At 45.7% G+C, this 26,451-nt stretch overlaps 1 protein-coding gene across 2 annotated transcripts in view; it reads left to right on the plus strand.

The window, feature by feature from the left end:
- The window catches only part of lama3 (laminin, alpha 3), a 440,498-nt gene that overhangs the window by 123,795 nt on the left and 290,252 nt on the right, over positions 1 to 26,451 (plus strand). For both annotated transcript variants that reach the window (XM_067977687.1, XM_067977691.1), the window contains exons 7-9: positions 4,729 to 4,844; positions 15,608 to 15,726; positions 23,243 to 23,333. In XM_067977687.1, the coding sequence (XP_067833788.1) occupies positions 4,729 to 4,844; positions 15,608 to 15,726; positions 23,243 to 23,333 (326 nt within the window). The remainder of the gene's footprint in view (positions 1 to 4,728; positions 4,845 to 15,607; positions 15,727 to 23,242; positions 23,334 to 26,451) is intronic.

Raw genomic sequence — 26,451 nt, forward strand, 5'->3', positions numbered from 1 at the left:
ATTTCTGGTGATTGGTTGATTCAATTCTCCTTTCTCCACAGTCTTTATCCCCACATGAACAGGCGAAATCAATCTATTCTCAGTCAGGCTGTTAGAGCAGAAACCCAGAACTGACATGTCAGACTTGATACTTTTTTTCTTTTCCCACTGTTTCAGTCATAGAAACAAATTACTATGAAAAATATATTATGGATCCAATTCACCACATTTCCCTGTATCCCATGGGCTTTTACCTTTCTGACCAGTCTGCCATGTGGGACCTTGTCAAATGCCTTACTAAAATCCATACAGACAACATCCACTGCACTACCCTCATCAATCCTCCTTGTCACTTCCTCAAAGAATTCAATCAGACTTGTAAGGCATGACCTTCCCTGAATATTTTTATGTGAACTAATCAGCAAAATGCACTTGAAATTTATTTTAAGTAGAACTTTTTTAGCCAGTACGTGACAAGCCCAACAAGAGGGAATGCAATTCTAGATTCAGGCCTGGGAAATGAAGATGGGCAGGTGGGTGAAATGAGAGTGGGGATATTGGGGATAGTGCCCACAATTCAGTTAGTTTCAGCATTATTATGGAAAAGGACAGAGTTAAATCAGGAGTAAATGTTTTAAATTGGGGGAAGGCAAATTTTACAGAACTAAGAGATGATTTGGCAGAAGTGGACTGGACACAACTAATTGAGGAGAAATCAGTGGCAAGCCAGCGGGAGGCACCAAAAAGTGAAATTCTACGGGTACAATGCAGACACGTCCCCTCAAAGAAAAAGGGTGGCACTAGCAAATTTAGAGCCCCCTGGTTGTCTAGAAGTATACGGGGCAAGATAAAGCAGAAAAAGAAAGCTTATGACTGTCACAGAAAACTAAATACTGCAGAAAGCCTAGGGGAGTATAGAAAGTACAGGGATGACGTAAAAAAGGAAATAAGGAAAGCAAAGAGAGAGCAGGATAAATATTAGCTAGTAAGATTAAAGAAAACCCAAAGATGTTTTATCAGTACATTAAGAACAAGAGGATAGCTAAGGAAAAGGTGGGACCTGTCAGGGATGTAAGTGTAACTTGTGTAGAAGCAGAGGATGTGGGTAGGGTTTTAAATGAATATTTTGTCTCCGTATTCACAAAGGCAAGGGATGATCCGGACGTAGTAATTAAAGAGGAGAGGTGTGAAATATTGGATAAGGAAAACATAACAAGAGAGGAAGTACAAGAGGGACTGGAATCCTTGAAAGTTGATAAGTCAGCAGGGCCGGATGGATTGTTTCCTAGGCTATTGAAGGAAGCCAGGGAGGAAATAGCGGATGCTCCGAGGATCATTTTCCAATCCTCACTAGATACAGGGGAGGTAGCGGAGGACTGGAAGACTGCAAACGTAGTACCATTGTTTAAAAAGGGTAGGAGGGAAAGGCCGAACAATTATAGGCCGGTCGGCAAACTATTAGAATCAATACTGAGAGATAGGATAAACTGTCACTTGGAAAGGCATGGTTTAATCAGGGATAGTCAGCATGGATTTGTTCAGGGAAGGTCATGCCTTACAAATCTGATTGAATTCTTTGAGGAAGTGACAAGGAGGATTGATGAGGGTAGTGCAGTGGATGTTGTCTATATGGATTTTAGTAAGGCATTTGACAAGGTCCCACATGGCAGACTGGTCAGAAAGGTAAAAGCCCATGGGATACGGGGAAATGTGGCAAATTGGATCCAAAATTGGCTCAGTAACAGGAAACAAAGGGTAAAAGTCGATGGATGTCTTTGTGAATGGAAATCCGTTTCCAGTGGCAAATTTGAAGATGACTCAAAAATTGGCTGTGTTGTTGATAGTGAAGAGGACAGCTGTAGACTCCAAGAAGATATCAATGGGTTTTTGGCGGAGTGGGCGGAAAAGTAGCAAATGGAGTTCAACCCGGAGAAGTGTGAGGTAATGCATTTAGGGAGGGCAAACAGTAAAAGGGAATAGGCAGTAAACGGGAATATGTTGAGAGGGGTAGAGGAAGTGAGAGACCTTGGAGTGCATGTGCACAGGTCCCTGAAGGTGGCAGTACAGGTGGATAAGGTTGTGAAGAAGGCATATGGAATGCTCTCCGTTATTAGCCGAGGTATAGAATACAAAAGCAGAGATGTAATGATGGAACTGTATAAAACGCTGCTAAGGCCACAGCTGGAGTATTGTGCACAGTTCTGGTCACCACATTACAGGAAGGACGTAATTGCTCTGGAGATGCTCAGTTTGGGTTCCGCCAGGACCACTCGGCTCCAGACCTCATTACAGCCTTGGTCCAAACATGAACAAAAGAGCTGAATTCCAGAGGTGAGGTGAGAGTGACTGCCCTTGACATCAAGGCAGCATTTGACCGAGTGTGGCACCAAGGAGCCCTCGTAAAATTGAAGTCAATGGGAATCAGGGGGAAATCTCTCCAGTGGCTGGAGTCATACCTAGCACAAAGGAAGATGGTAGTGGTTGTTGGAGGCCAATCATCTCAGTTCCAGGACATTGCTGCAGGATTTCCTCAGGGCAGTGTCCTAGGCCCAACCATCTTCAGCTGCTTCATCAATGACCTTCCCTCCATCATAAGGTCAGAAATGGGGATGTTCGCTGATGATTGCACAGTGTTCAGTTCCATTCGCAACCCCTCAAATAATGAAGCAGTCCGAGCCCGCATACAGCAAGACCTGGACAACATCCAGACTTGGGCTGATAAGTGGCAAGTAACATTCGCGCCAGATAAGTGCCAGGCAATGACCATCTCCAACAAGAGAGAGTCTAATCACCTCCCCTTGATCTTCAACGGCATTATCATCGCCGAATCCCCCACCATCAACATCCTGGGGGTCACCATTGACCAGAAACTTAACTGGACCAGCCATATAAATACTGTGGCTATGAGAGCAGGTCAGAGGCTGGGTATTCTGCAGCGAGTGACTCATCTCCTGACTCCCCAAAGCCTTTCCACCATCTACAAGGCACAAGTCAGGAGTGTGATGGAATACTCTCCACTTGCTTGGATGAGTGCAGCTCTAACAGCACTCAAGAAGCTCGACACCATCCAAGATAAAGCAGCCCGCTTGATTGGCACCCCATCCACCACCCTAAACATTCACTCCCTTCACCACCGGCGCACAGTGGCTGCAGTGTGTACCATCCACAGGATGCACTGCAGCAACTTGCCAAGGCTTGTTTGACAGTACCTCCCAAACCCGCGACCTCTACCACCTAGAAGGACAGAGGCAGCAGGTACATGGGAACAACACCACCTGCACGTTCCCCTCCAAATCACACACCATCCCGACTTGGAAATATACCGCCGTTCCTTCATCGTCGCTGGGGTAAAATCCTGGAACTCCCTTCCTAACAGCACTGTGGGAGAACCGTCACCACACGGACTGCAGCGGTTCAAGAAGGCGGCTCACCACCACCTTCTCAAGGGGCAATTAGGGATGGGCAATAAATGCCGGCCTCGCCAGCGATGCCCACATCCCATGAACGAATAAAAAAAAAGACCTATTGGTCAATGTCAGTTGTGGGGACGTTACTGGAATCTGTTATTAGGGACAGAGTGACTGAGCATTTGGACGAATATGAGCTGATCAGAGAGAGGAGCGTGGATTTATAAAGGGTAAGTCATGTCTAATGAACCTCGTTGAATTTTTTAGGAGGTAACTGACGTGGTAGATATGGAAGTGGCTGTGGATGTTATTTATATGGACATCCAGAAGGCATTCGACAAGGTTCCACATAAGAGACTGTTAACAAAAATAGAATTGGACGCAACCTATTGGCTTGGATAGGGAATTGGTGAGGAGATAGGAGACAAAGAGTAGGGATGATGGGTATGTGCTCAAATTGACAGGATGTGACTAGTGGTATCCTCCAGGGATCCGTACTGGAGCCACAGCTTTTCACTATATTTATAAACAGCTTGGATGAAGGAATAGAGAGACAGATATCCAAGTTTGCTGACAACACTAAGTTAGGTGGCACAGTAAATAGTGGCACCTCAGGAAGGATATATTGGCCTTGGAGGGGGTGCAGTGCAGACTCACCAGAATGATACCGGGGCTAAAAGGGTTAAATTATGAGGATAGGTTATATAGACTAGGCTTGTATTCCCTCGAGTATAGAAGATTGAGGGGTGATCTAATTGAGCTGTTTAAGATAATTAAAGGATTTGATAGGGTAGATAGAGAGAAACTATTTCCTCTGGTGGGGAGAGTCCAGAACAAGGGGGGCATAACCTTAAAATTAGAGCCAGGCCGTTCAGGGGTGATGTCAGGAAGCATTTCTTCACACAAAGGGGAGTGTAAATCTAATGGAAATCAAAAAGCTGTTGAGGCTGGGGGTCAATTGAAAATTACAAAACTGAGATTGATAGATTTTTGTTGGGTAAGGGTATTAAGGGATGTGGAACCAAGACGGGTAGATGGAGCTAAGATACAGATCAGCCATGATCTAATTGAATGACGGAACTGGCTCAAGGGGCTGAATGGCCTCATCCTGTTCCTATGTAACAACCCGCTGCATAAAAAAAATTCTCCTCATCTCCCCCCACTCCGGTTCTTTTGCCAATTACTGTGAACCATTATCTTCATGATTGTCAAACTACATAAAAGATGATTATTTATAGTTTCTGTGTTATGTATTATTTGTTGAATTTTGTCGGCATCAATTCAAAACATTGACACCAGTTGCCTCTGATTGCAAGTTACTGACAAGAGTTATATTGTTCAGGTTGCAGTGCAAGTGTCAGCATAACACCTGTGGAATATCATGTGACCGTTGTTGTCCCGGATACAATCAGAAACTATGGCAACCAGCTACAACTTCAACAGCCAATGAATGTGAACGTGAGTCTGATCATTAATACTTCTTTTATCTAAGCACAGATTAAGGGGCATTACTGCCCTCGTGCAGCAATATTTAGTAACAGACAGGAAGCAACCTGCCTGTTTTTTTATTCATTCTCGGGATGTGGGCGTGGCTGGCAAGGCCGGCATTTATTGCCCCGAGAAGGTGGTGGTGAGCCGCCTTCTTCTTGAACCGCTGCAGTCCGTGTGGTGACGGTTCTCCCACAGTGCTGTTATGTTGGAGTTCCAGGATTTTGACCCAGCGACAATGAAGGAACGGCGATATATTTCCAAGTCGAGATGGTGTGTGACTTGGAGGGGAACATGGAGTTGATGGTGTTCCCATGCACCTGCTGCTCTTGCCCTTCTAGGTGGTGGAGGTCGTGGGTTTAGAAGATGCTGTTGAAGAAGCCTTGGCGAGTTGCCGCAGTGCATCCTGTAGGAACACACTGCATATTAAGTGTCTGGCATAGCTTGCGTGTCACCATATGGATTTCATGCTAGTTTTCATTTTATGCTTATACTTTTTTCTGGGGAAGACAGTCAGTGATGCAACAATATAATTTCTTTGTAGAGTTGTAATTTAGTAAATAAGTTAGATCAGTAAATAAATCAATTGATTCCAACTAAAGTGATGTCTCATTAAAAAATTATCTTTTAAAAACTAATTGCAAAATTCAGTTGAGAAGTGATAGGATGGATTTTTCTGACCCTGCACCCCCACTCTGGCACTGTCATGTCCAGGACCAGAATTACCAGGAAAAATTTGCAGGGCTATAAAGAGCAGGGGAATGGCACTAATTGGATAGCTCTTTCAAAGAGCCGGCACAGGCACGATGGGCCGAATGGCCTCCGAATGCTGGAGTCTATAATTAAGGATAGGGTGACTGAACACCTCAAAAATTTTTAGTTAATCAGAAAGAGCCAGCGTGGATTTGTGAAAGGTAGGTCGTGCCTGACAAACCTGATTGAATTTTTTGAAGAGGTGACTAAAGTAGTGGACAGGGGAATGTCAATGGATGTTATTTATATGGACTTCCAGAAGGCATTGGATAAAGTCCCACATATGTGACTGTTAGCTAAGATGGAAGCTCATGGAATCGAGGGAAAAGTACGGACTTGGTTAGGAAGTTGGCTGAGCGAAAGGCGACAGAGAGTAGGGATAATGGGAAGGTACTCACATTGGCAGGATGTGACTAGTGGAGTCCCGCAGAGATCTGTCTTGGGGCCTCAATTATTCACAATATTTATTAACGACTTAGATGACACAAAGATTGGTGGCATTGTAAGCAGTGTAGCTGAAAACATAAAATTACAAAGGGATATTGATAGATTAGGTGAATGGGCAAAAGTGTGGCAAATGGAATTCAATGCAGACAAATGTGAGGTCATCCACTTTGGACCAAAAAAGGATAGAACAGGGTACTTTCTAAATGGTAAAAAGTTAAAAACAGTGGATGTCCAAAGGGACTTAGGGGTTCAGGTACATAGATCATTGAAGTGTCATGAACAGGTGCAGAAAATAGTCAGTAAGGCTAATGGAATGCTGGCCTTTATATCTAGAGGACCAGAGTACAAGGGGGCAGAACAACACCACCTGCACGTTCCCCTCCAAGTCACACACCATCCCGACTTGGAAATATATCGCCGTTCCTTCATCGTTGCTGGGTCAAAATCCTGGAACTCCCGTCCCTAACAGCACTGTGGGAGAACCTTCACCACACGGACTGCAGCGGTTGAAGAAGGCGGCTCACCACCACCTTCTCAAGGGCAATTAGGGATGGGCAATAAATGCCGGCCTCGCCAATGACGCCCACATCCCATGAACGAATAAAAAAAAGTTATGCTGCAGCTATACAAAACCCTGGTTAGACCGCACCTGGAGTACTGTGAGCAGTTCTGGGCACCGCACCTTCGGAAGGACATATTGGCCTTGGAGGGAGTGCAGCGTAGGTTTACTAGAATGATACCCGGACTTCAAGGGTTAAGTTACAAGGAGAGATTACACAAATTGGGGTTGTATTCTCTAGAGTTTAGAAGGTTAAGGGGTGATCTGTCGAAGTTTATAAGATATTAAGGGGAACAGATAGGGTGGATAGAGAGAAACTATTTCCGCTGGTTGGGGATTCTAGGACTGGGGGCACAGTCTAAAAATTAGAGCCAGACCTTTCAGGAGTGAGATTAGAAAACATTTCTACACACAAAGGATGGTAGAAGTTTGGAACTCTCTTCCAGCATCAAGATAATGAAACAGTTTGGGTGGAGATAAGGAATAATAAGGGAAAAAAAACATTAGTGGGCGTAGTATATAGGCCTCCTAATAGTTGCAACTCTGCTGGAAGAAGTATTAATCAGGAGATAGTCGGGGCATGTAATAAGGGAACAGCCATAATTATGGGGGATTTTAATTATCATATTAACTGGACAAATCAAATTGGGCAGAGCAGCCTTGAGGACGAGTTCATTGAGTGCATCAGGGATGGATTTCTTGAGCAGTATGTAACTGATCCTACAAGGGGGCAGGCAACCTTGGACCTGGTCCTGTGTAATGAGTCAGGATTAATTAATAATGTCCTAGTTAAGGATCCCCTTGGAACGAGCGACCACAACATGGTTGAATTCCATATCCAATTAGAGGGTGAGAAGGTTGATTCTCAAACAAGCGTACTGAGCTTGAATAAAGGAGACTATGATGGTATGAGAGCGGAATTGATTAAAGTGGACTGGGAAAATAGATTAAAGGGTAAGACGGTACATGAGCAGTGGTGTTCATTTAGGGAGTTATTTTACAACTTTCAAAATAAATATATTCCACTGAGGAAAAAAGGGTGTAAAAGAAATGACAGCCATCCGTGGCTAAGTAAAGAAATCAAGGATAGTATCCGACTAAAAACAAGGACATATAAGGTAGCCAAACTTAGTGGGAGGATAGAAGATTGGGAATTCTTCAAAAGACAGCAAAAAGTAACTAAAGGATTGATTAAGAAAGGGAAGTTAGATTATGAAAAGAAATTAGCAAAAAATATAAAAACAGATAGCAAGAGTTTCTATAGTTATATAAAAAGAAAAAGGGTGGCTAAGGCAAACATAGGTCCCTTAGAGGATGAGACCGGGAAATTAATGGTGGGAAACATGGAGATGGCAAAAATGCTGAACAAATATTTTGTTTCAGTCTTTACAGTAGAGAACACTAAGAATATCCCAACACTGGACAAACAGGGGACTCTCGGGGGGGAGGAGCTAAATACGATTAAAATCACTCAGGAGATGGTACTCAGTAAAATAATGGGACTCAAGGCGGATAAATCCCCTGGACCTGATGGCTTCCATCCTAGGGTCTTGAGGGAAGTGGCAGTAGGGATTGTGGATGCTTTGGTGATAGTTTTCCAAAATTCCCTGGACTCAGGAGAGGTCCCGGCAGATTGGAAAACTGCTAATGTAACACCGTTATTTAAAAAGGGTAGTAGGCAGAAGGCTGGAAATTATAGGCCAGTTAGCTTAACATCTGTGGTGGGTAAAATTTTGGAGTCTATTATTAAGGAGACAGTAACGGAACATTTAGATAAGCATAATTTAATAGGACAAAGTCAGCATGGCTTTATGAAGGGGAAGTCATGTCTGACAAATTTGCTTGAGTTCTTCGAGGATATAACGTATAGGGTGGATAAAGGGGAACGAGTGGACATAGTGTATTTAGACTTCCAGAAGGCATTCGACAAGGTGCCACATAAAAGATTATTACTTAAGATAAAAAATCACGGGATTGGGGGTAATATTCTGGCATGGGTGGAGGATTGGTTATCGAACAGGAAGCAGAGAGTTGGGATAAATGGTTCATTTTCGGACTGGCAACCAGTAACCAGTGGTGTTCCACAGGGGTCGGTGCTGGGTCCCCAACTCTTTACAATCTATATTAACGATTTGGAGGAGGGGACCGAGTGCAACATATCAAAATTTGCAGATGATACAAAGATGGGAGGGAAAGTAGAGAGTGAGGAGGACATAAAAAACCTGCAAGGGGATATAGACAGGCTGGGTGAGTGGGCGGAGATTTGGCAGATGCAATATAATATTGGAAAATGTGAGGTTATGCACTTTGGCAGGAAAAATCAGAGAGCAAGTTATTTTCTTAATGGCGAGAGACTGGAAAGTACTGCAGTACAAAGGGATCTGGGGGTCCTCGTGCAAGAAAATCAAAAAGTTGGTATGCAGGTGCAGCAGGTGATCAAGAAGGCCAACGGAATGTTGGCTTTTATTGCTAGGGGGATAGAATATAAAAACAAGGAGGTATTGCTGCAGTTATATAAGGTATTGGTGAGACCGCACCTGGAATACTGCATACAGTTTTGGTCTCCATACTTAAGAAAAGACATACTTGCTCTCGAGGCAGTACAAAGAAGGTTCACTCGGTTAATCCCGGGGATGAGGGGGCGGACATATGAGGAGAGGTTGAGTAGATTGGGACTCTACTCATTGGAGTTCAGAAGAATGAGAGGCGATCTTATTGAAACATATAAGATTGTGAAGGGTCTTGATCGGGTGGATGCAGTAAGGATGTTCCCAAAGATGGGTGAAACTAGAACTAGGGGGCATAATCTTAGAATAAGGGGCTGCTCTTTCAAAACTGAGATGAGGAGAAACTTCTTCACTCAGAGGGTGGTAGGTCTGTGGAATTTGCTGCCCCAGGAAGCTGTGGAAGCTACATCATTAGATAAATTTAAAACAGAAATAGACAGTTTCCTAGAAGTAAAGGGAATTAGGGGTTATGGGGAGCGGGCAGGAAATTGGACATGAAGCTGAGTTCGGATCGGTCAATGCCCTGTGGGTGGCGGAGAGGGCCCAGGGGCTATGTGGCCGGGTCCTGCTCTGACTTCTTGTGTTCTTTAGATTTGTGGTTGGGATCAGATCAGCCATGATCTTATTGAATGGCGGAGCAGGCTCGAGGGGCCGATTGGCCTACTCCTGCTCCAATTTCTTATGTTCTTCTGTTCTTATGTTCCGCAAACGGCAATTGATGCTAGCTCAATTGCTAATTTTAAATCTGAGATAGGTAGCTTTTTGGCAACCAAAGTTATTAAGGGATATGGGCCAAAGGCAGGTATATGGAGTTAGATCACAGATCATTCATGATCTTATCAAATGGCGGAGCAGGCACGAGGGGCTGAATGGCCTACTCCTGTTCCTATGTTCCTTCTGTGCTGTAAGATTCTATGATTACTGTCCCAGGCAGGAAAGACAGGAACGGCAATATGGAGATTGACAGCCAGAGGGTCCCAATTGGAGTTCAACATCTGGGGGGTGGGTGGGCGGAGGGGGGGGTGGGGGGGGAGGGAGGAGGGATTTAAACAATTTAAAAGAAAAATTATTATCTGCATTCTTCAACGTCGGTGGAGAGTCGGAAATGGGGGAGTCCGATCACAGGGGGGTTTCCGATCGCGGTGTGGTTTACAGGTTTACTTGGGCGTCCGGGGGGAAGCACTCCCGCTCCTCCTGGCCCACAAACAATGCTGGAAAGGCACTTACCTGTTGGATCCGGCCGTTCTCGCCTCCCTTCAGCTTCCGGATTTCCCCAGCCCCGCGACACCCAGCCTGCAGCCATTAAATTTAAATGTGAAGTCAAATTTGAGGATCGTGGCCTAATTAAAATATTTAAATTAGGGACCCACCTCTGGAGAGAGGATTACTCACCCGCCCCCAACCCGCCTCAGTTAAAACCGGAAGTTGGGGTCGGGTTTCCCATTTTTTTTATTTGTAACCCGGCCGCCCGCCCATCCTGGGAGGTTAAAATTACTCCTCATGACTACGTTACCACCTCCAGCATGGTTACTTTTTATTAAAAATCCATTTTGAAAGTTGCTGTTGGGTTGTGATTACTGATCACTGTTAAACACTGTGCCCAGTATTTGCACAGAGAATTTTTTCCCCCGATGATATCCTTTGTTAGTGCAGTGCGGCTTGAACAGTGATGTTTGCAGTTACTTTCTGGCACTGGAAAAACTGGGTGTCCGCCAACAGCTCGTAAAGAGAAAAAAATTGCTCCTTTTTTACTGCTTCTTTTGTTATATTCCATTCCTGTAATTCTAAAGATAGACTTGCCTTGACCAAGTGAAAAATGGATGTTGAACTCCAAACAACATGGGCTAACGATTTGATGTTGACATTATTTGCAACGTCCCTAACAACATAAATGTTTCCCACAAAGAATGAATGAGAACAAAGATGAGATAAACGACACATCTCATTCTCTCGTAACCTGGTTCATGTTTTGAAGGTTTTTTCCCTGGGAACTTGACTCCAGTTAATTTATTGCAAATTATCAGCTGCAGGATTTTGCGACTTCATACCTAAAAATCTTTTCCTCAAATCAACCTACGTTGAACCTACCGAAACGTACTGTATGGCCCCCTTCTGTGCTGTAAATTTCTATGATTCTATGATCCTATAATCTGACAACGGATAAGGTCACCCTGAAATGTTAACATATTTTTCTCTTTCAATTTTCCAATTTCTAGCATTCACGTTTTTTATTCATCAGCCGTGGCTCCGTGGTAGGTAGCACACTCCCCCTCTCTGAGTCAGGAGGTCGTGCGTTCAAACCCCACTCCAGAGAATTGAGCACAAAATCTAGGCTGACACTTCAATGTCAGTACTGAGGGAGTGCTGCACTGTCGGAGGTGCTGTCTTTCGGATGAGATGTTAAACCGAGGCCCCATCTTTCCTCTCAGGTGAACGTAAAAGATCTCAGGGCCACTATTTCGAAAAAGAGCAGGGGAGTTCTCCCAGATGTCCTGGCCAATATTTATCCCTCAACCAACACCTAAAAACAAATTAGGTCATTGTCACAGTGCTGTTTGTTGGCACACACTGCTGCTTTTCCTACATTACAACAGTGACTACGCTTCAGAAAGTACTTCATTGGCTGCAAAGCACTTTGGGGTATCCTGAGGTCATAAAAAGCACTGTATAAATTCAAGTGCTTTCTTTATATTTCTGCATTCGTTATCATTGTGTTATAATATAGCTTCCCCTCATTAGAGAAAAACATAAGGTATTCCTATAATCATTTACTGCGCTTTATCAGCCACTGCCCAGAAAAACCTGTTTTACAGTTGTCTTCAAAGAATAGTATGTTAAAAAATGCGATGCTAGTGGGCAATGGATTAAATACACAGAATTAAGTAGAATTTACAGCGCAGAAACAGGCCATTTGGCCCAACAGGTCTATGCTGGTGTTTTTGCTCCACACAAGCTTCCTCCCACGCTATTTATTTAATTTCACCCTGTCAACATGTCCTTCCATTCCTTTCTCCCTCATGTACTTATCTAGCTTCCCTTTAAATGCATCTATTTCAAAAGGCATTCAGTAAGGTGCCACACAAGATAAGGGCTCATGGGGTTGGGGGTAATATATTAGCATGGACAGAGGATTGGTTGATAAACGGGTCATTTTCAGGTTGTCAGCCTGTAACTAGTGGGGTGCCGCAAGGATCAGTGCTTGGGCCTCAGCTATTTACAATCTATATTAATGACTTAGATGAAGGGACCGAGTGTAATGTATCCAAGATTGCTGACGATACAAAGCGAGGTGGGAAAGTAAGCTGTGAGGAGGACACAAAGAGTCTGCAAAGGGACAGAGACAGGTTAAGTGAGTGGGCAAGATGGTGGCAGATGGGGTATAATGTGGGGAAATGTGAGGTTATTCACTTTGGTAGGAACATAAGAACATAAGAAATAGGAGCAGGAGTGGGCCCTACTGCCCCTCGAGCCTGCTCCGCCATTCAATAAGATCATGGCTGATCTTCTACCTCAACGCCATTTTCCTGCAATATCCCCATATCCCTTGATGCCTTTAATATCTAGAAATCTATCAATCTCTGTTTTGAATGTACTCAATGACTGAGCCTCCACAGCCCTCTGGGGTAGAGAATTCCAAAGTTTCACCATCAGGTGAATAGAAAACAGAATTTTTTTAAATGCTGAGAAACTATCAAATGTTGGTGTTCAGAGGGATTTGGGTATCCTCATACAAGAAACACAGAAAGTTAACATGCAGGTACAGCAAGCAATTAGGTAGGCAAATGGTATGTTGGCCTTTAATGCAAGGGGGTTGGTGTACAAGAGTAAGGAAGTCTTGCTGCAATTGTACAGAGCTTTGTGAGACTACACCTGGAGTACTGTGTACAGTTTTGGTCTCCTTATCTAAGGAAGGATGTACTTGCCTTAGAGGCAGTGCAATGAAGGTTCACTAGATTGATTCTTGAGATGAGGAGAGTTTATGTATAATGGGCCTATACTCTGGAGTTTAGAAGAATGAGAGGTGATCTCTTTGAAACGTATAAGATTCTGAGAGGGCTTGACTGGGTAGATGCTGAGAGGCTGTTTCCCCTGCCTTGAGAGTAAAACTAGGGGGCATAGTCTCAGGTTAACAGGTCGGCCATTTAGGACTGAGATGAGGAGAAATTTCTTCACTCAGAGGGTTGTGAATTCTTGGAATTCTCTATCCCAACGGATGCTCAGCCGTTGAGTATATTCAAGATTGAGGTCAATAGATTTTTGGACTGTAAGGAAATCAAGGGATATGGGGATCGGGCAGAAAAGTGAAGTTGAGGTAGAAGATCAGCCTCGATCTTATTGAATGGCGGAGCAGGCTCGAGGGGCAGTAGGGCTCACTCCTGCTCCTATTTCTTATGTTCTTATTCTATTCGTCTTAACTACTCCATGTGGTAACAAGTTTGATATTCTCACCACTCTCTGAGTAAAGAAGTTTCTCCTGAATTCCTATGAAATAATTTAATAATTTTCTGTACTCAATTTGATAACTGCACAAGAACAACAACTACAACTTGCATTTATATCACGCCTTTAATGTCGTAAAACATCCCAAGGCACTTCACAGGAGCATTATTAAACAAAATTTGACACTGAGCCACATAAGGAGATATTAGGAGAGATGTCCAAAAGCTTGGTCAAAGAGGTAGGTTTTAAGGAGCATCTTAAAGGAGGAGAGAGAGGTAGAGAGTCAGAGGTTTAAGGAGGGAATTCCAGAGTTTAGGGCCGAGGCAGCTGAAGGCACGGCCGCCAATGTTGGAGCGATTAAAATCAGTGATGCGTAAGAGACAAGAATTGGAGGAGTGCAGAGATCTTGGAGGGTTGTAGGGCTGGAGGAGGTTACAGAGATGGGGAAGAGCGAGGTCATGGAGGGATTTGAAAACAAGGATGAGAATTTTAAAATCAAGACATTCCCGGAAAGGGAGCTAATGTAGATCAGCGAACACAGAGGTGATGGGTGAACGGGACTTGGTGTGAGTTAGTATATGGGCAGCAGAGTTTTGGATGAGCTCGAGTTTATGGAGGGTGGAAGATGGGAGGCTGGCCAGGAGAGCAGGGAAATAGTCAAGTCTAGAGGTAACAAAGGCATGAATGAGGGTTTCAGCAGCAGGTGAGCTGAGGCAGGGGCAGAGACGGGCGATGTTACGGAGGTGGAAGTAGGCGGTCTTGGTGATTTAGAGGCTATGCGGCCGGAAGTTCATCTCAAGGTAAATAGGACGCCAAGGATGCGAACAGTCTGGTTCAGCTTTAGATAGTGACCAGGGAGAGGGTTGGAGTCGGTCGCTAGGGGATGGAGTTTGCAGTGGAGACAATGGCTTCGGTCTTTCCAATATTTCGTTGGAGGAAATTTTTGCTCATCCAGTACTAGATGTCGGACAAGCAGTGCGACAAATCAGAGACAATGGAGGGGTCGAAAGAGGTGATGGTGAGGTAGAGCTGGGTATCATCAGTGGAATCTGACATTGTGTTTTCGGATGATGTCGCCGAGGGGCAGCATGTAGACGAGAAATAGGACTATAACTAATCATAATAGTCAAGATGTGGAGATGCCGGTGATGGACTGGGGTTGACAATTGTAAACAATTTTACAACACCAAGTTATAGTCCAACAATTTTTATTTGAAATCTACAAGCTTTCGGAGGCTTCCTCCTTCCTCCGAAAGCTTGCAGATTTCAAATAAAAATTGTTGGACTATAACTTGGTGTTGTAAAATTGTTTACAATAATCATAATAGTGCCAGACTGGACTATTCCAATGCTCTCCTGGCCAGCCTCCCATCTTGCATCCCCTGTAAACTTAAACTCATCCAAAACTCTGCTGCCTGTATCCTAACTCGCATCAAGTCCTGTTCACCCATTATCCAAATCGCAGTTTTAGATCGCCTGTCCTAATATCTCCTTATGTGGCTTGGTGTCAGATTTTGTCTGGTACCACTCCTGTGAAGCGCCTTGGAACATTTTATTATGTTAAAGGCGCTATATAAATGCAAGCTGTTGTCAGCCAATTTACTGGGTTCAGGGTAATTTGAATATGTTGCATGGGCTCCTGGCATGATTCCTGCATGTGTTGGGGAGCCCGACTCAGGATAGGGAGGAAAATCGCTGTTGCAAAAATAATAAAAACGAGATTGGTGAAGATAAACTTATATTCAAGTTGTGATTTGTAGTAACGAGTGCTGTTGTTGCATTTAGGTTCTCTTAATGCATCTTTCTGTATCTAATTCAGATGTTTATCACTCCTACACTTCCAACAGGGTTTTGTATCACATTAATGTACAACTAACAAATTAAATGACTACTTCCTGGAATGGGTTTTCTGGGTTCTTTGCGTTGCAAGTGTCAGCATGACCACAAGTTGCTGTTGTTTATTTTTGTACCATGGAAATATTCATAAGATCGTTGTTGGGATAATAATTTCTCACATCATTTTACAGCTTGCAACTGCCATGGACATGCCAAGGATTGTTATTACGATTCTGAAGTCAGTCATCGCAGAGTGAGCATCAACACCCACGGACAGTATGAAGGTGGAGGTGTTTGCCTGAACTGTCAGGTATGAGGCAAAGCTGTTCAAGTCAGGGCGAATACCATCATTAACTGATAGCCTGAAGGCATCATTTCCGAGAAGCATATGCCATGCAACCCTGTTTATCTATTACAGGATATTTCCAGCGATTTTTGTTAAAACAGGTTTCCTTGATTAGTCAAAGTTAGAACAAAAATTTAGAAATTCCACCGATTTTGATATTAGTTCATTTTGCCATAAAACATCTTTTAAGGAATTAATGAATATTAAGCTTTGCCAGCAAAAATTTCTAGAATGTTCGAACAACTATGTCCCTTTAACTTGAGAAGACACACAAGACCTTTTTAATGGGTCTGTAAATAGACACAGCGACTGCTTTCTGTGACACAGTCACCCAGCACCATAGTGATATGGGGCTCAATTTTCGCGTCGGGTTACCTGTGGGTTTCCAGCGGGGGGGCCCCGAAAATCCCGATATCCGGTCACGTGACCGGATCGCGCCGAAATCCCGGCCACTTCCGGGTACCGCGCTGACGAGCGGGGCTGCGCGCGCAAGCCCCGCTGGTGGGAATCCCGCAGGCAATTAAAGCCAGCGGGGTTCCACTTGAGAGTACTTACCTTGCTTGTTGAGGTCAGTTAATGAGCTGAATCAGCTGTCAAAAGAGGAAGTGTGGGATTTTAGGTTCAAGGCAGTGAGTTTCACACACTGGGGGAAACAGTCTCTCTCCAACCAGGCGTGTTGCAGCCAGCAGCCTGTGGCAGGTGCCAAGGTGCACTCCACGGGGGACAGCCCTCACCCACGCAGGAGGCCACCGCGTCACATAGGGCAACCCCTGCCCTCCACCACCCCCCGCCAAGCCAGAGGACAGACCGACATGAAACCGCAGCCCCAGTCCGAGGAACCACCCACCTACCCTGCACAACCCCTCAGACCAACACCTGCCAGATGGGTGGTGCGTGGACACCCTCGGAGGACGAACAGCATGACCAGCCCCAGCAGCCTCGCAGTCCACGCGGTCCGCCGCAGAGACGTGGAGCCCCCCAACACGGTGTTGTTGCACGCCCACCTGCACAGCAGGAGGGAGGGCTACCGCAGAGAGAGACGCATCGCAGAGGGCACTACCCTCGCCACAGGGTCCACAGACCGAGGCGCAGCTCCCCGGACCTCTCCGAGCAGCAGTGCACACGGAGGCACATATTCGCTCGACATGTAGTCGTGGAGATCTGCAGCCTCTTTGATGCCGAGCTGCTCCTGGCTGGCCCCAGCACCAACTGCTTACCTGTCGCTGCCAAAGTCACCACTGCCCTCCACAACTTCTCCTCCGCATCCTTCCAGGGTGCAGCCGGCTACACCGCCGATGTCTCTCAGTGGTCTGCGCGGAAGAGCCCTGCAAATACACCTGCACCTACTCTGCAGTAACACGATGGGTGGCATCAGTGGTGGGTCCTCATAGTGATACCCAGGAGCGGGCATTATTGGACACAACAGACAGGATTCGCGGAGACATGGCAGTGGTGGTGCCAATATAATGTGTGCTGTTTGTTGCTCTGAAATTCAATATAGGTAACACCCATGGCAAACCCTCCGACACCCTTGTGCACCCCCTTCATGCTCACGAAACATTTGCCTTACGCTGCCTACTGCACATATGTGATGCATGCCCTGTGGCTGCAGCACAGGTGGTGGCAGGTTGAGTGAGGCTGGCCGTGAGGGAGATGCACGAGAGGGTGAGTATGGGATAGAGCCATGAGATTGTATGAGGATTGGGTCGCGTGTTAGTGGCAGGATGAGTACTGGCGAGGTGAGTAGGTGGAGGTAAGATGAGGATGGGGTTTGAGTGGGTATGAGGGGTGATGTGACAGAGTAGTGTTGGCGGTGCCAAAGGAGATGTGGGGTTGGGGCAGTGTTGTGGCAGATGGAGTGTAGGGGAAAGACTTCGTGTTCTCACTGTGGCTGACCTACTGAGGTCATTGCAGCGCCTCCTGCACTGTATGCAGGTGGGCGATATGTTGGTGGTGCAGGTGACCCCCTCTGCCACCTCGAGCCAGGCTTTCTTGGTGGCAGAGGCTGGCCGCTTCCTCCCGCCCACCGGGTGGAAGATCTCTGTCTTCGCCCTCCTCCTCACCCCATCTGATGATACCTGGGGTGAGGCATCATTAAACTGGGAGCAGCCTTCCCCCTGGGCTGCTCCATGCTGAAATTTGTTCCATTGGTTGCAGCATCTGTCAGTGGAGGACTGCCCCTTTAACTAGAGAGCCTCCAGCTGACAGATCATACTGCGCATGCGCAGCCCGCCCGACGCGCAGACCAGCAGCGTGGACCCCGGAGGAGCAGGTAATTGAATCCTATTAGTGTGTTGCCTGCTACGATCGCGCGGGCAACCCACTAATTTCACCGAGCGTGTTGACCACGCTCCCGAAACCCAACCCGCCGGAAACCCGCAGGCCTGGTAACATCGAGCCCATGGTGTTTGAATCTGGCTGCCTACAGCTAAATTCTGCTATATAGCCTGTACAGAATAAATAGCAGGGGGTAGAGTTTCCGCTTTGGGCGCAGTTGGGAAATTGCTCCCAAACTACGCTGGGCATTGCATGGGTTAGGTTACAGTTCAAGTTTCCGATAAAATTCATTTGCATAATCACAAACGTAAAATCTTCAATGAACCAGCGCAATTGGGCAGCGTAATAGAACGTAATCATTTTGGGTTTTTTTCTTTCCATTAAAGAGTATTCCTTAATGTATTTAAGAGCGGTGACCTGGTGTAGTTTTATTAATACAGCTGAAATTGGGTTTATCACCAAAAATAAGCCTTTTTAATCAGGGTGTCCAGTCCTCAGCCTGTGAGTGACCAGATTTAAAATCACTGAAAATAACTTAAAAAAAACTATATTGAACCATTTAATAGTTTCATTGGTGCACTCAGGTCAGTTTCTTAGTAAATTAAATATTTTTTGATATGAAGAAACTTTTAAAACGCACCCACTAGTGCCTGTGCGCCTAAGAAAAAGAGCACAATTTGAAGAGCCTTCCTGAACCAGCGCAGTTGGTGGAATCTCGCAATGTCGACCCGGGTGGGGGGCGGGGCCAGTTTTGTGGGCGGGGCCTGATTCGGGCGAATTGAATCTTGAACCAACGTAAAAGGCCGCGGACAACAAGTGGTAAGTGGTTTTGGGCGTAACTCACTTAGGTTTAAAATTGCCCCGAACTTTTATGCTCGTTCGGCCGATTCCGTCCGGATTGAGCTGATATTACTGGCGGAAACATGCGGAAAATCGACCCCCTGATCTTCAACCCCTTTAGTTGAAATAAATAAGCATTAGTAGCGCTGTTAATAGAAGGTTACCAGTTCCAGTCAATGAACTGAGAGGTTATAACTAGCAGGAAAGATAGAACAGGCAGGGGCTTTTTCTCTAGAAAAGAGAAGGCTGAGGGGTGACCTGATAGAGGTCTTTAAAATTATGAAGGGTTCAATAGGGTAGATGTAGAGAAGATGTTCCCACTTGTGAGGGAGACCAGAATAGGAATCATAAATATATGATTATACATTCTATATATGTATTTATATAATATAAATATAAGACTAATAAATCCAATAAAGAATTCAGGAAAAACTTCTTTACCCAGAGAATGGTGAGAATATGGAACTTGCTACCACAAGGAGTAGTTGAGGCAAATAGCATAGATGCATTTAAGGGGAAACTAGATATGTACATGGTACAATTCTAATGCAGGTGCAGGAACTGAGAGATCTGGGAGTATATGTGCACAAATCGTGCAAGATGGCAGGACAGGTTGAGAAAGCGGTTAAAAAGGCATACGGGATCCTGGGCTTTATAAGTAGAGGCATAGGGCTCAATTTTATCACCTGCTATCGGGTGCGTTTCCCGCGGGGGGGGCTCCGAAAATCGGAGAATCCCGGCGTGGTAGCGGAGCCCGCCCCGAACCCGCGCACTTCTGGGTTCCCCGCTGACGCGCCGGCGTGCGCGCGCAGCCCCCGCTGGTGGGAATCCCGCAGGCAATTAAAGCCAGCGGGATGCCACTTGACAGTATTTATTTAGGTATTTCAGGTCATTAACTGACCTGATTAAGAGACTATGTGGGATTTTAGAACAAAATGGGACTGTTTCCCACACTGGGGGAAACACTCCCAGCTCGAATGGACGTGTTGCAGCCGTCAGCCTGTGGCAGCTGCAAAGGTCCATTTGACAGGTGTGGGGGGAGATCCTCACCCATTGCAGGAGGCCACTTTGTCACTTGGGACAAAGTTTGGCCTCCACCACCCTCCTCCTGACAATCAAAGTCACCAACCTGCACACGTACCCCGGGGTCCGGAGACATGTACCTACCTTGCGGACCCCCTCAGATGTACATCTTGCGGATGGGGGCTGCCGTAGCTGCAGTCATGACCTCCTCGGAGGGCGAACAGCATCACCAGCCTCGCCATCCACGCCGTCCACCTCTGACACGTGGAGCTCCACAACACAGTGCTGTGACACATCCACCTGTACACAGGAGGGAGGGCTACCGCAGAGAGAGATGCGTCGCAGAGGGCACTACCCTCGCCACAGGGTCCAAATGACGATCCGGATTCTTTCCCCTCAGTCTGGTTCAGTAATAACTGAAGTCGAATACATTTTAAAGTTCAACACATCTTTAATAGCAGGGTTCTTAGTCTGCAGCATTGATTTGGACTCCTGATAGAGTCCCTCTATGCTGGCAGAGCAAGAACAAAAACATACAGAAATCCACACGTTTTTATGCAGATGAATAGGGTTGGAACATACTTAACGAGGGTCAACACCAATCATAAGCCGGGCATAGGTTGCCATGCGAGGTTACATTATTTCCGGCCAATCCTAAATCGTCCATGTGCTGATCATGTTGCTGTTAGACATCAAAGGGGATAACTTCCTCACTTTCCAACTTGGAATGTTCTTCCCTGTTCCTTCTGTTCCTTATCTCCCAACCTGGAATGTCTTTCAACTTTGACTAAGCTCGTTCCCTATATTGATCTGCCATAAACATGGAGACATTCAGACCAGTCCTTGACTCACATCAAAGCCTCTACATTGCTAAGACCATGCAACCCTGCTGACTACGCAAACATATGGCCCAGCAGGAGGGCCAGGCCACTTGTATCAATCTCAGTTACTAACTAATTAACCCTTTCTAACCATTTTGCATTCTGCTTCTTTGCCACATAGGCATCTTAATATTTTACTAAAAACTGACCACGTAGGGATTCTCATACAGACCGAGGCTCAGCTTCCTGGACCTCTCCGAGCAGCAGTGCACACGGAGGCTCAGAGTCACTCGACATGTAGCCGTGGACATCTGCAGCCTCTTTCATGCTGAGCTGCTCCTGGCTGGCCCGTGCACCATCCTCTTATCTGTCGCTGTCAAAGTCACCACTGCCCTCAACAACTTCTCCTCCGCAGCCTTCCAGGGTGCAACCGGGGACATTGCCGATGTCTCTCAGTCGTCTGCGCAGGAGAGCCCTGCAAATACACCTACACCCACTCTGCAGTGACACAATGGGTGGCATCAGTGGTGGGTCCTCATAGTGATACCCAGGAGCGGGCATTATTGCACAAACCAGACAGGATTCGCGGAGACATGGCAGTAGTGGTGCCAATATAATGTGTGATGTGAGTTGTTCTGAAATTCAACATAAGTAACACCCATAACAAACCCTCAAACACCCTTGTGCATCCCCTTCATGCTCACGACACGTTTGCCTTCCGCTGCCTACTGCACATATGTGATGCATGCCCTGTGGCTGCAGCACAGGTAGTGGCAGGTTGAGTGAGGCTGACCGTGAAAGAGATGCACGAGAGGGTGAGTATGGGATAGAGCCATGAGATTGTATGAGGATTGGGTTGAGTGGTAGTGGCGGGATGAGTACTGGCGAGGTAAGTAGGTGCAGGTAAGATGAGGATGAGGTTTGAGTGGGTATGAGGGGTGATGTGACAGAGTAGTGTTGGCAGTGCCAAAGGAGATGTGGGGTGGGGGCAGCGCTGTGGCAGACAGAGTGTAGGGGAAAGACTACATGTTCTCACTGTGGCTGACCTACTGAGGTCATTGGAGCGCCTCCTGCACTGTATGCAGGTGGGCGATATGTTGGTGGTGCAGGTGACCCCCTCTGCCACCTCGAGCCAGGCCTTCCTGGTGGCAGAGGTGGGCCGCCTCCTCCCGCCCGCCGGGTGGAAGATCTCTGTCCTCTCCCTCCTCCTCACCCCATGTATTGATACCTGGAGTGAGGCATCATTAAACTGGGAGCAGCCTTCCCCCTGGGCTGCCCCATGCAGTCGTCTTTGCTATTGGTTGCAGCATCTGTCAGTGGAGGACTGCCCCTTTAAATAGAGCGCCTCCAGCTGACAGATCGTGCTGCGCATGCGCAGCCCGCCCGACGCGCAGATCAGCTGCGGGGAACCCGGAGGAGCAGGTAAATGGCTCCAATTAGTGGTTTGCCCGCTACGATCGCGCGGGAAACCCACTAATTTCACCGGGCGCGTTACCCACGCGCCCGATAGCCCACCCGCCCAGAACGCGCAGCCCTGCTAACATCGGGCCCATAGAGTACAAAAGCAAGGACGTTATGTTGAACCTTTATAAAACACTGGTTTGGCCACAACTGGAGTATTGTGTCCAGTTCTCGGCACCGCACTTTAGAAGAGATGTGAAGGCCTTAAACAGGATGCAGAAAGGATTTACTAGAATGATTCCAGGGATGAGGGACTTTAGTTACGTGGACAGACTGGAGAAGCTGGGATTGTTCTCCTTAGAACAGAGAAGGTTAAGGGGAGATTTAATAGAAGTGTTCAAATTCATGAAGGGTTTAGATAAAGTAAATAAATAGAAACTGTTCCCATTGGCGGAAGGGTCAAGAACCAGAGGACACAGATTTAAGGTGAATGGCAAAAGAACCAAAAGCGACATGAGGAAAAACTTTTTTACACAGCGAGTGGCTATGTTCTGGAATGAGCTGCCTGACGGTGGTGGAAGTAGATTCAATCGTGGCTTTCAAAAAGGGATTGGATAAATACTTGAAGGGAAAAATTTGCAGGGCTACGGGAAAAGAGCGGGGGAGTGGGACTAACTGGATTGCCCTTACAAAGAGCCGGCATGGGCTCGATGGGCCGAATGGCCTTCTTCTGTGCTCTAACCATTCTATAATTCTATGAGGGGAAAAAGGAATAGAAGGATATGCAGATAGGGTTAGATGAAGTAAGGAAGGAGGAGGCTCTTGTGGAGCATAAACGCCGGCACAGACCAGTTGGGCCGAATGGCCTTTTTCTGTGCTATAAATTCCATGTAAAATTGACACATAAAGGAAAGATTTTTTTTTGCTAAATTCCTCAGTAGCGAATCTTAATTGTCCAGTTGCAAAGAGGATGTGTCAGCATGAGGCTGAGTTTGATTTAATAAAATAGCTCAATTGTTAATATGCTAATGTGACATCTTACAGACCAATATGTACCTACAAGTACCAGAAGTGTTGTTACGTTTTTAGAAGTCATGTGTTTCTGAATTTCTTTGTAGCACAACACTGCAGGAACAAACTGTGAGCGGTGTGCACCTTCTTATTATCGACCATCTGGAATTCCACAGGAGGCGCCCGATGGCTGTAGACGTACGTTTTCTCAGTGTGTTTTTTTCACCAGTAAAATAGATTATTGTTCGACCCATCAGTGAAACATTTTGGGGGTAATTCTAACCGAACTGGCCTGGCAGGAATCCAACGGGATGGGGTGGAACACCGGTTATATGCCCCGCCCGATATCACTCTCCGTTGACTTCCACGACAAGCATCAATTCCTCAGTTTCCTGACAGGCGGGTTAGTTTAAAATTACTCCTGTAATTTCTGTATATAATTTAAGAACAGAAGATGATTATAGCTTTGTATTTTTAATTGCTCGAAGAATCACAGTGAAAATAGTACACCTTTATGAAAGGCGAATTTTTTTTTAAAATTCTATGTTCCTTCCTTCAAAATTTATTTTGCTGCATTCTTTATCGCTGCCTGACCCAAACAAAAGAAGGAAAGAAAGACTTGCATTTATATACCGCCTTTCACCAACTCAGGATGTCCCAAAGCACTGTACAGCCAATGAAGTACTTTTGAAGTGTAGTCACTGTTATAATGTAGGAAACACGGCAGCCAATTTGCGCACAGCAAGATCCCATAACCAGCAATGAAATAGGTTTCCAGATAATCTGTGTTAGTCATATTGGTTGAGGGATAAATATTGGCCCAGGAAATCGGGGAGAACTCCCCTGCTCTCCTTCAAAATAGTGCCGTGGGATCTTTTACATCCACCTGAGAGGGTAGACGGGGCCTCGGCTTTACATTTCATCCGAAAGACGGCACGTCCGACAGTGTAGCAATCCCTCAATACTGCACTGGAGTGTAAAGCCGAGATTGGATCTCTGGAATGGGACTTGAACCCATGACCTTCTGACTCAGAGTCGAGAGTGCTACCCACTGAGCATCAGATTTACCTCTTTGTGCATTTGGCCATCTCCCTCGAAGTCTTCGTAGGGTTACAGAACCAAGGCGGGTAGATGGAGTTACGATACAGATCAGCACTCATTACTGCACTGGAGTGTCAGCCCAGATTATATGCTCTTTATGTGCTTGCAGAATGGTCTATTTCTGTGATTCTGAGAGAAGAAGCAGGCTCTTGCTAATGGTAATCTTGGATCAACTACAAGGAGACACACTTGAGCAGATTGAGACAGTTCATGTGGATTTTTTCATTTCCTGGCAGTTTGTGCCAAGCTTCTATCTGCTTGGCGTCTCCCTCTATCGGAGCAGTTAATCTCAGCAACTCCCTCTTTGGGAAAATACAACTCTAAACCAAATCCCAGTCCCATGAAGCGCCACTGTGCTGCACCAACACACCATCTACATTGTGTTTCCTGAGTTAAATAACCCGAGCTGCCTGTTTGTGGCACACAGGATAATAACTGGAAGCAAGTGATAAGGTTGTAATTAAACTGAGTAGTTATAATAACTTTATAAACCACAAAAAGTGAAGCTCAATCAGTTTATGATTGTCAACCTTACCTCAGGATTGAATTTCATGCCTTAAGCTCAGTGCGGAGGTGGCATATTCTGCTGTGTGTAACATCGGAGAAGAAGTTATTATGATTTGGAATTCACTGCCTGAAAGGGCGGTGCAAGCAGAGTTAATCGTAACTTTCAAAAAGGAATTAGGTAAATACTTGAAAAGGAAAAACTTGCAGGTCTATGAGGAAAGAACAGGAGCAGTGAACGTAAGACCATAAGAGATAGGATGTGGAGATGCCGGTGATGGACTGGGGTTGACAAATGTAAGGAATCTTACAACACCAGGTTATAGTCCAACAGTTTTATTTGAAAATCACAAGCTTTCGGAGGCTTTCTCCTTCGTCAGGTGAAGGAGAAAGCCTCCTTCGATAGGAGCAGGAGTAGGCCATTCGGCCCCTCGAGCCTGCTCCGCCATTTAATGAGATCATGGCTGATCTGATTTTTACCTCAACTCCACTTTCCTGCCTTTTCCCCATATCCTTTAACTCCCTTGCTGATCAAAAATTTGTCTAACTCAGCCTTGAATGTATTCAATGACTCAGCCTCCACAGCTTTTCGGGGTAAAGAATTCCAAAGATTCACGACCCTCTGGGAGAAGAAATTCCTCCTCATTTCCATCTTAAACAGGCGATCCCTTATTCTGAGACTATGTCCCCTAGTTTTAGATTCCCCCATGAGGGGTAACATCCTCTCAGCATCTACCCTATCGAGTCCCCTCAGAATCTTGTATGTTTCAATAAGATCTCCTCTCATTCTTCTAAACTCCAATGAGTATGGACCCAACCTGTTCAATCTTTCTTCATAAGACAACCCTTCCATACCCGGAATCAACCTAGTGAACCTTCTCTGAACTGCCTCCAATGCAAGTATGTCCTTCCTTAAATAAGGGCACCAGAACTGTACGCAGTACTCCAGGTGTGGTCTCACCAGCACCCTGTACAGTTGTAGCATGACTTCCTTGCTTTTATACTCCATCCCCCTATAAATAAAGGCCAATATTCCGTTTGCCTTCCGGATTACCTGCTGCACCTGTATGGTCACTTTTTGTGTTTCATGTCTGAGGACACCCAGATCCCTCTGTACCGCAGCATTTTGTAGTATTTCTCCATTCAAATAATATTTTGCTTTTTCATTTTTCCTCCCAAAGTGGATGATTCACATTTTCCCACATTATATTCCATCTGCCAAATTTTTGCCCATTCACTTAACCTGTCAATATCCCTTTGCAGACACTTTGTGTCCTCATCGCAACTTGCTTTTCCACCTATCTTTGTATCATCAGCAAATTTGGCCACAAGACACTCTGTTCCTTCATCCAAGTCATTGATATATATTGTAAATAGTTGAGGCCCCAGCACTGAGCCCTGCGGCACCCCACTAGTTACAGATTGCCATTTTGAAAATGACCCTTTTATCCCGATTCTTTGTTTTCTGTTAGTTAGTCAATCCTCTATCCATGCCAGTTTATACCCCCAACACCAGGAGCTCTTATCTTGTGCAGTAATCTTTTATGTGGCACCTTATCGAATGCCTTTTGGAGATCCAAATATACTGTATCCATTGGTTCCCCTTTATCCACCCTGCCCGTTACTTCCTCAAAGAACTCTAATAAATTTGTCAGACACGATTTCCCCTTCATAAAACCATCATGACTGTATTATGAGTCTCCAAATGTCC

Source organism: Heptranchias perlo, chromosome 3 (genome assembly GCF_035084215.1).
Source record: "Heptranchias perlo isolate sHepPer1 chromosome 3, sHepPer1.hap1, whole genome shotgun sequence".
NCBI classification, from domain to species: domain Eukaryota; kingdom Metazoa; phylum Chordata; class Chondrichthyes; order Hexanchiformes; family Hexanchidae; genus Heptranchias; species Heptranchias perlo.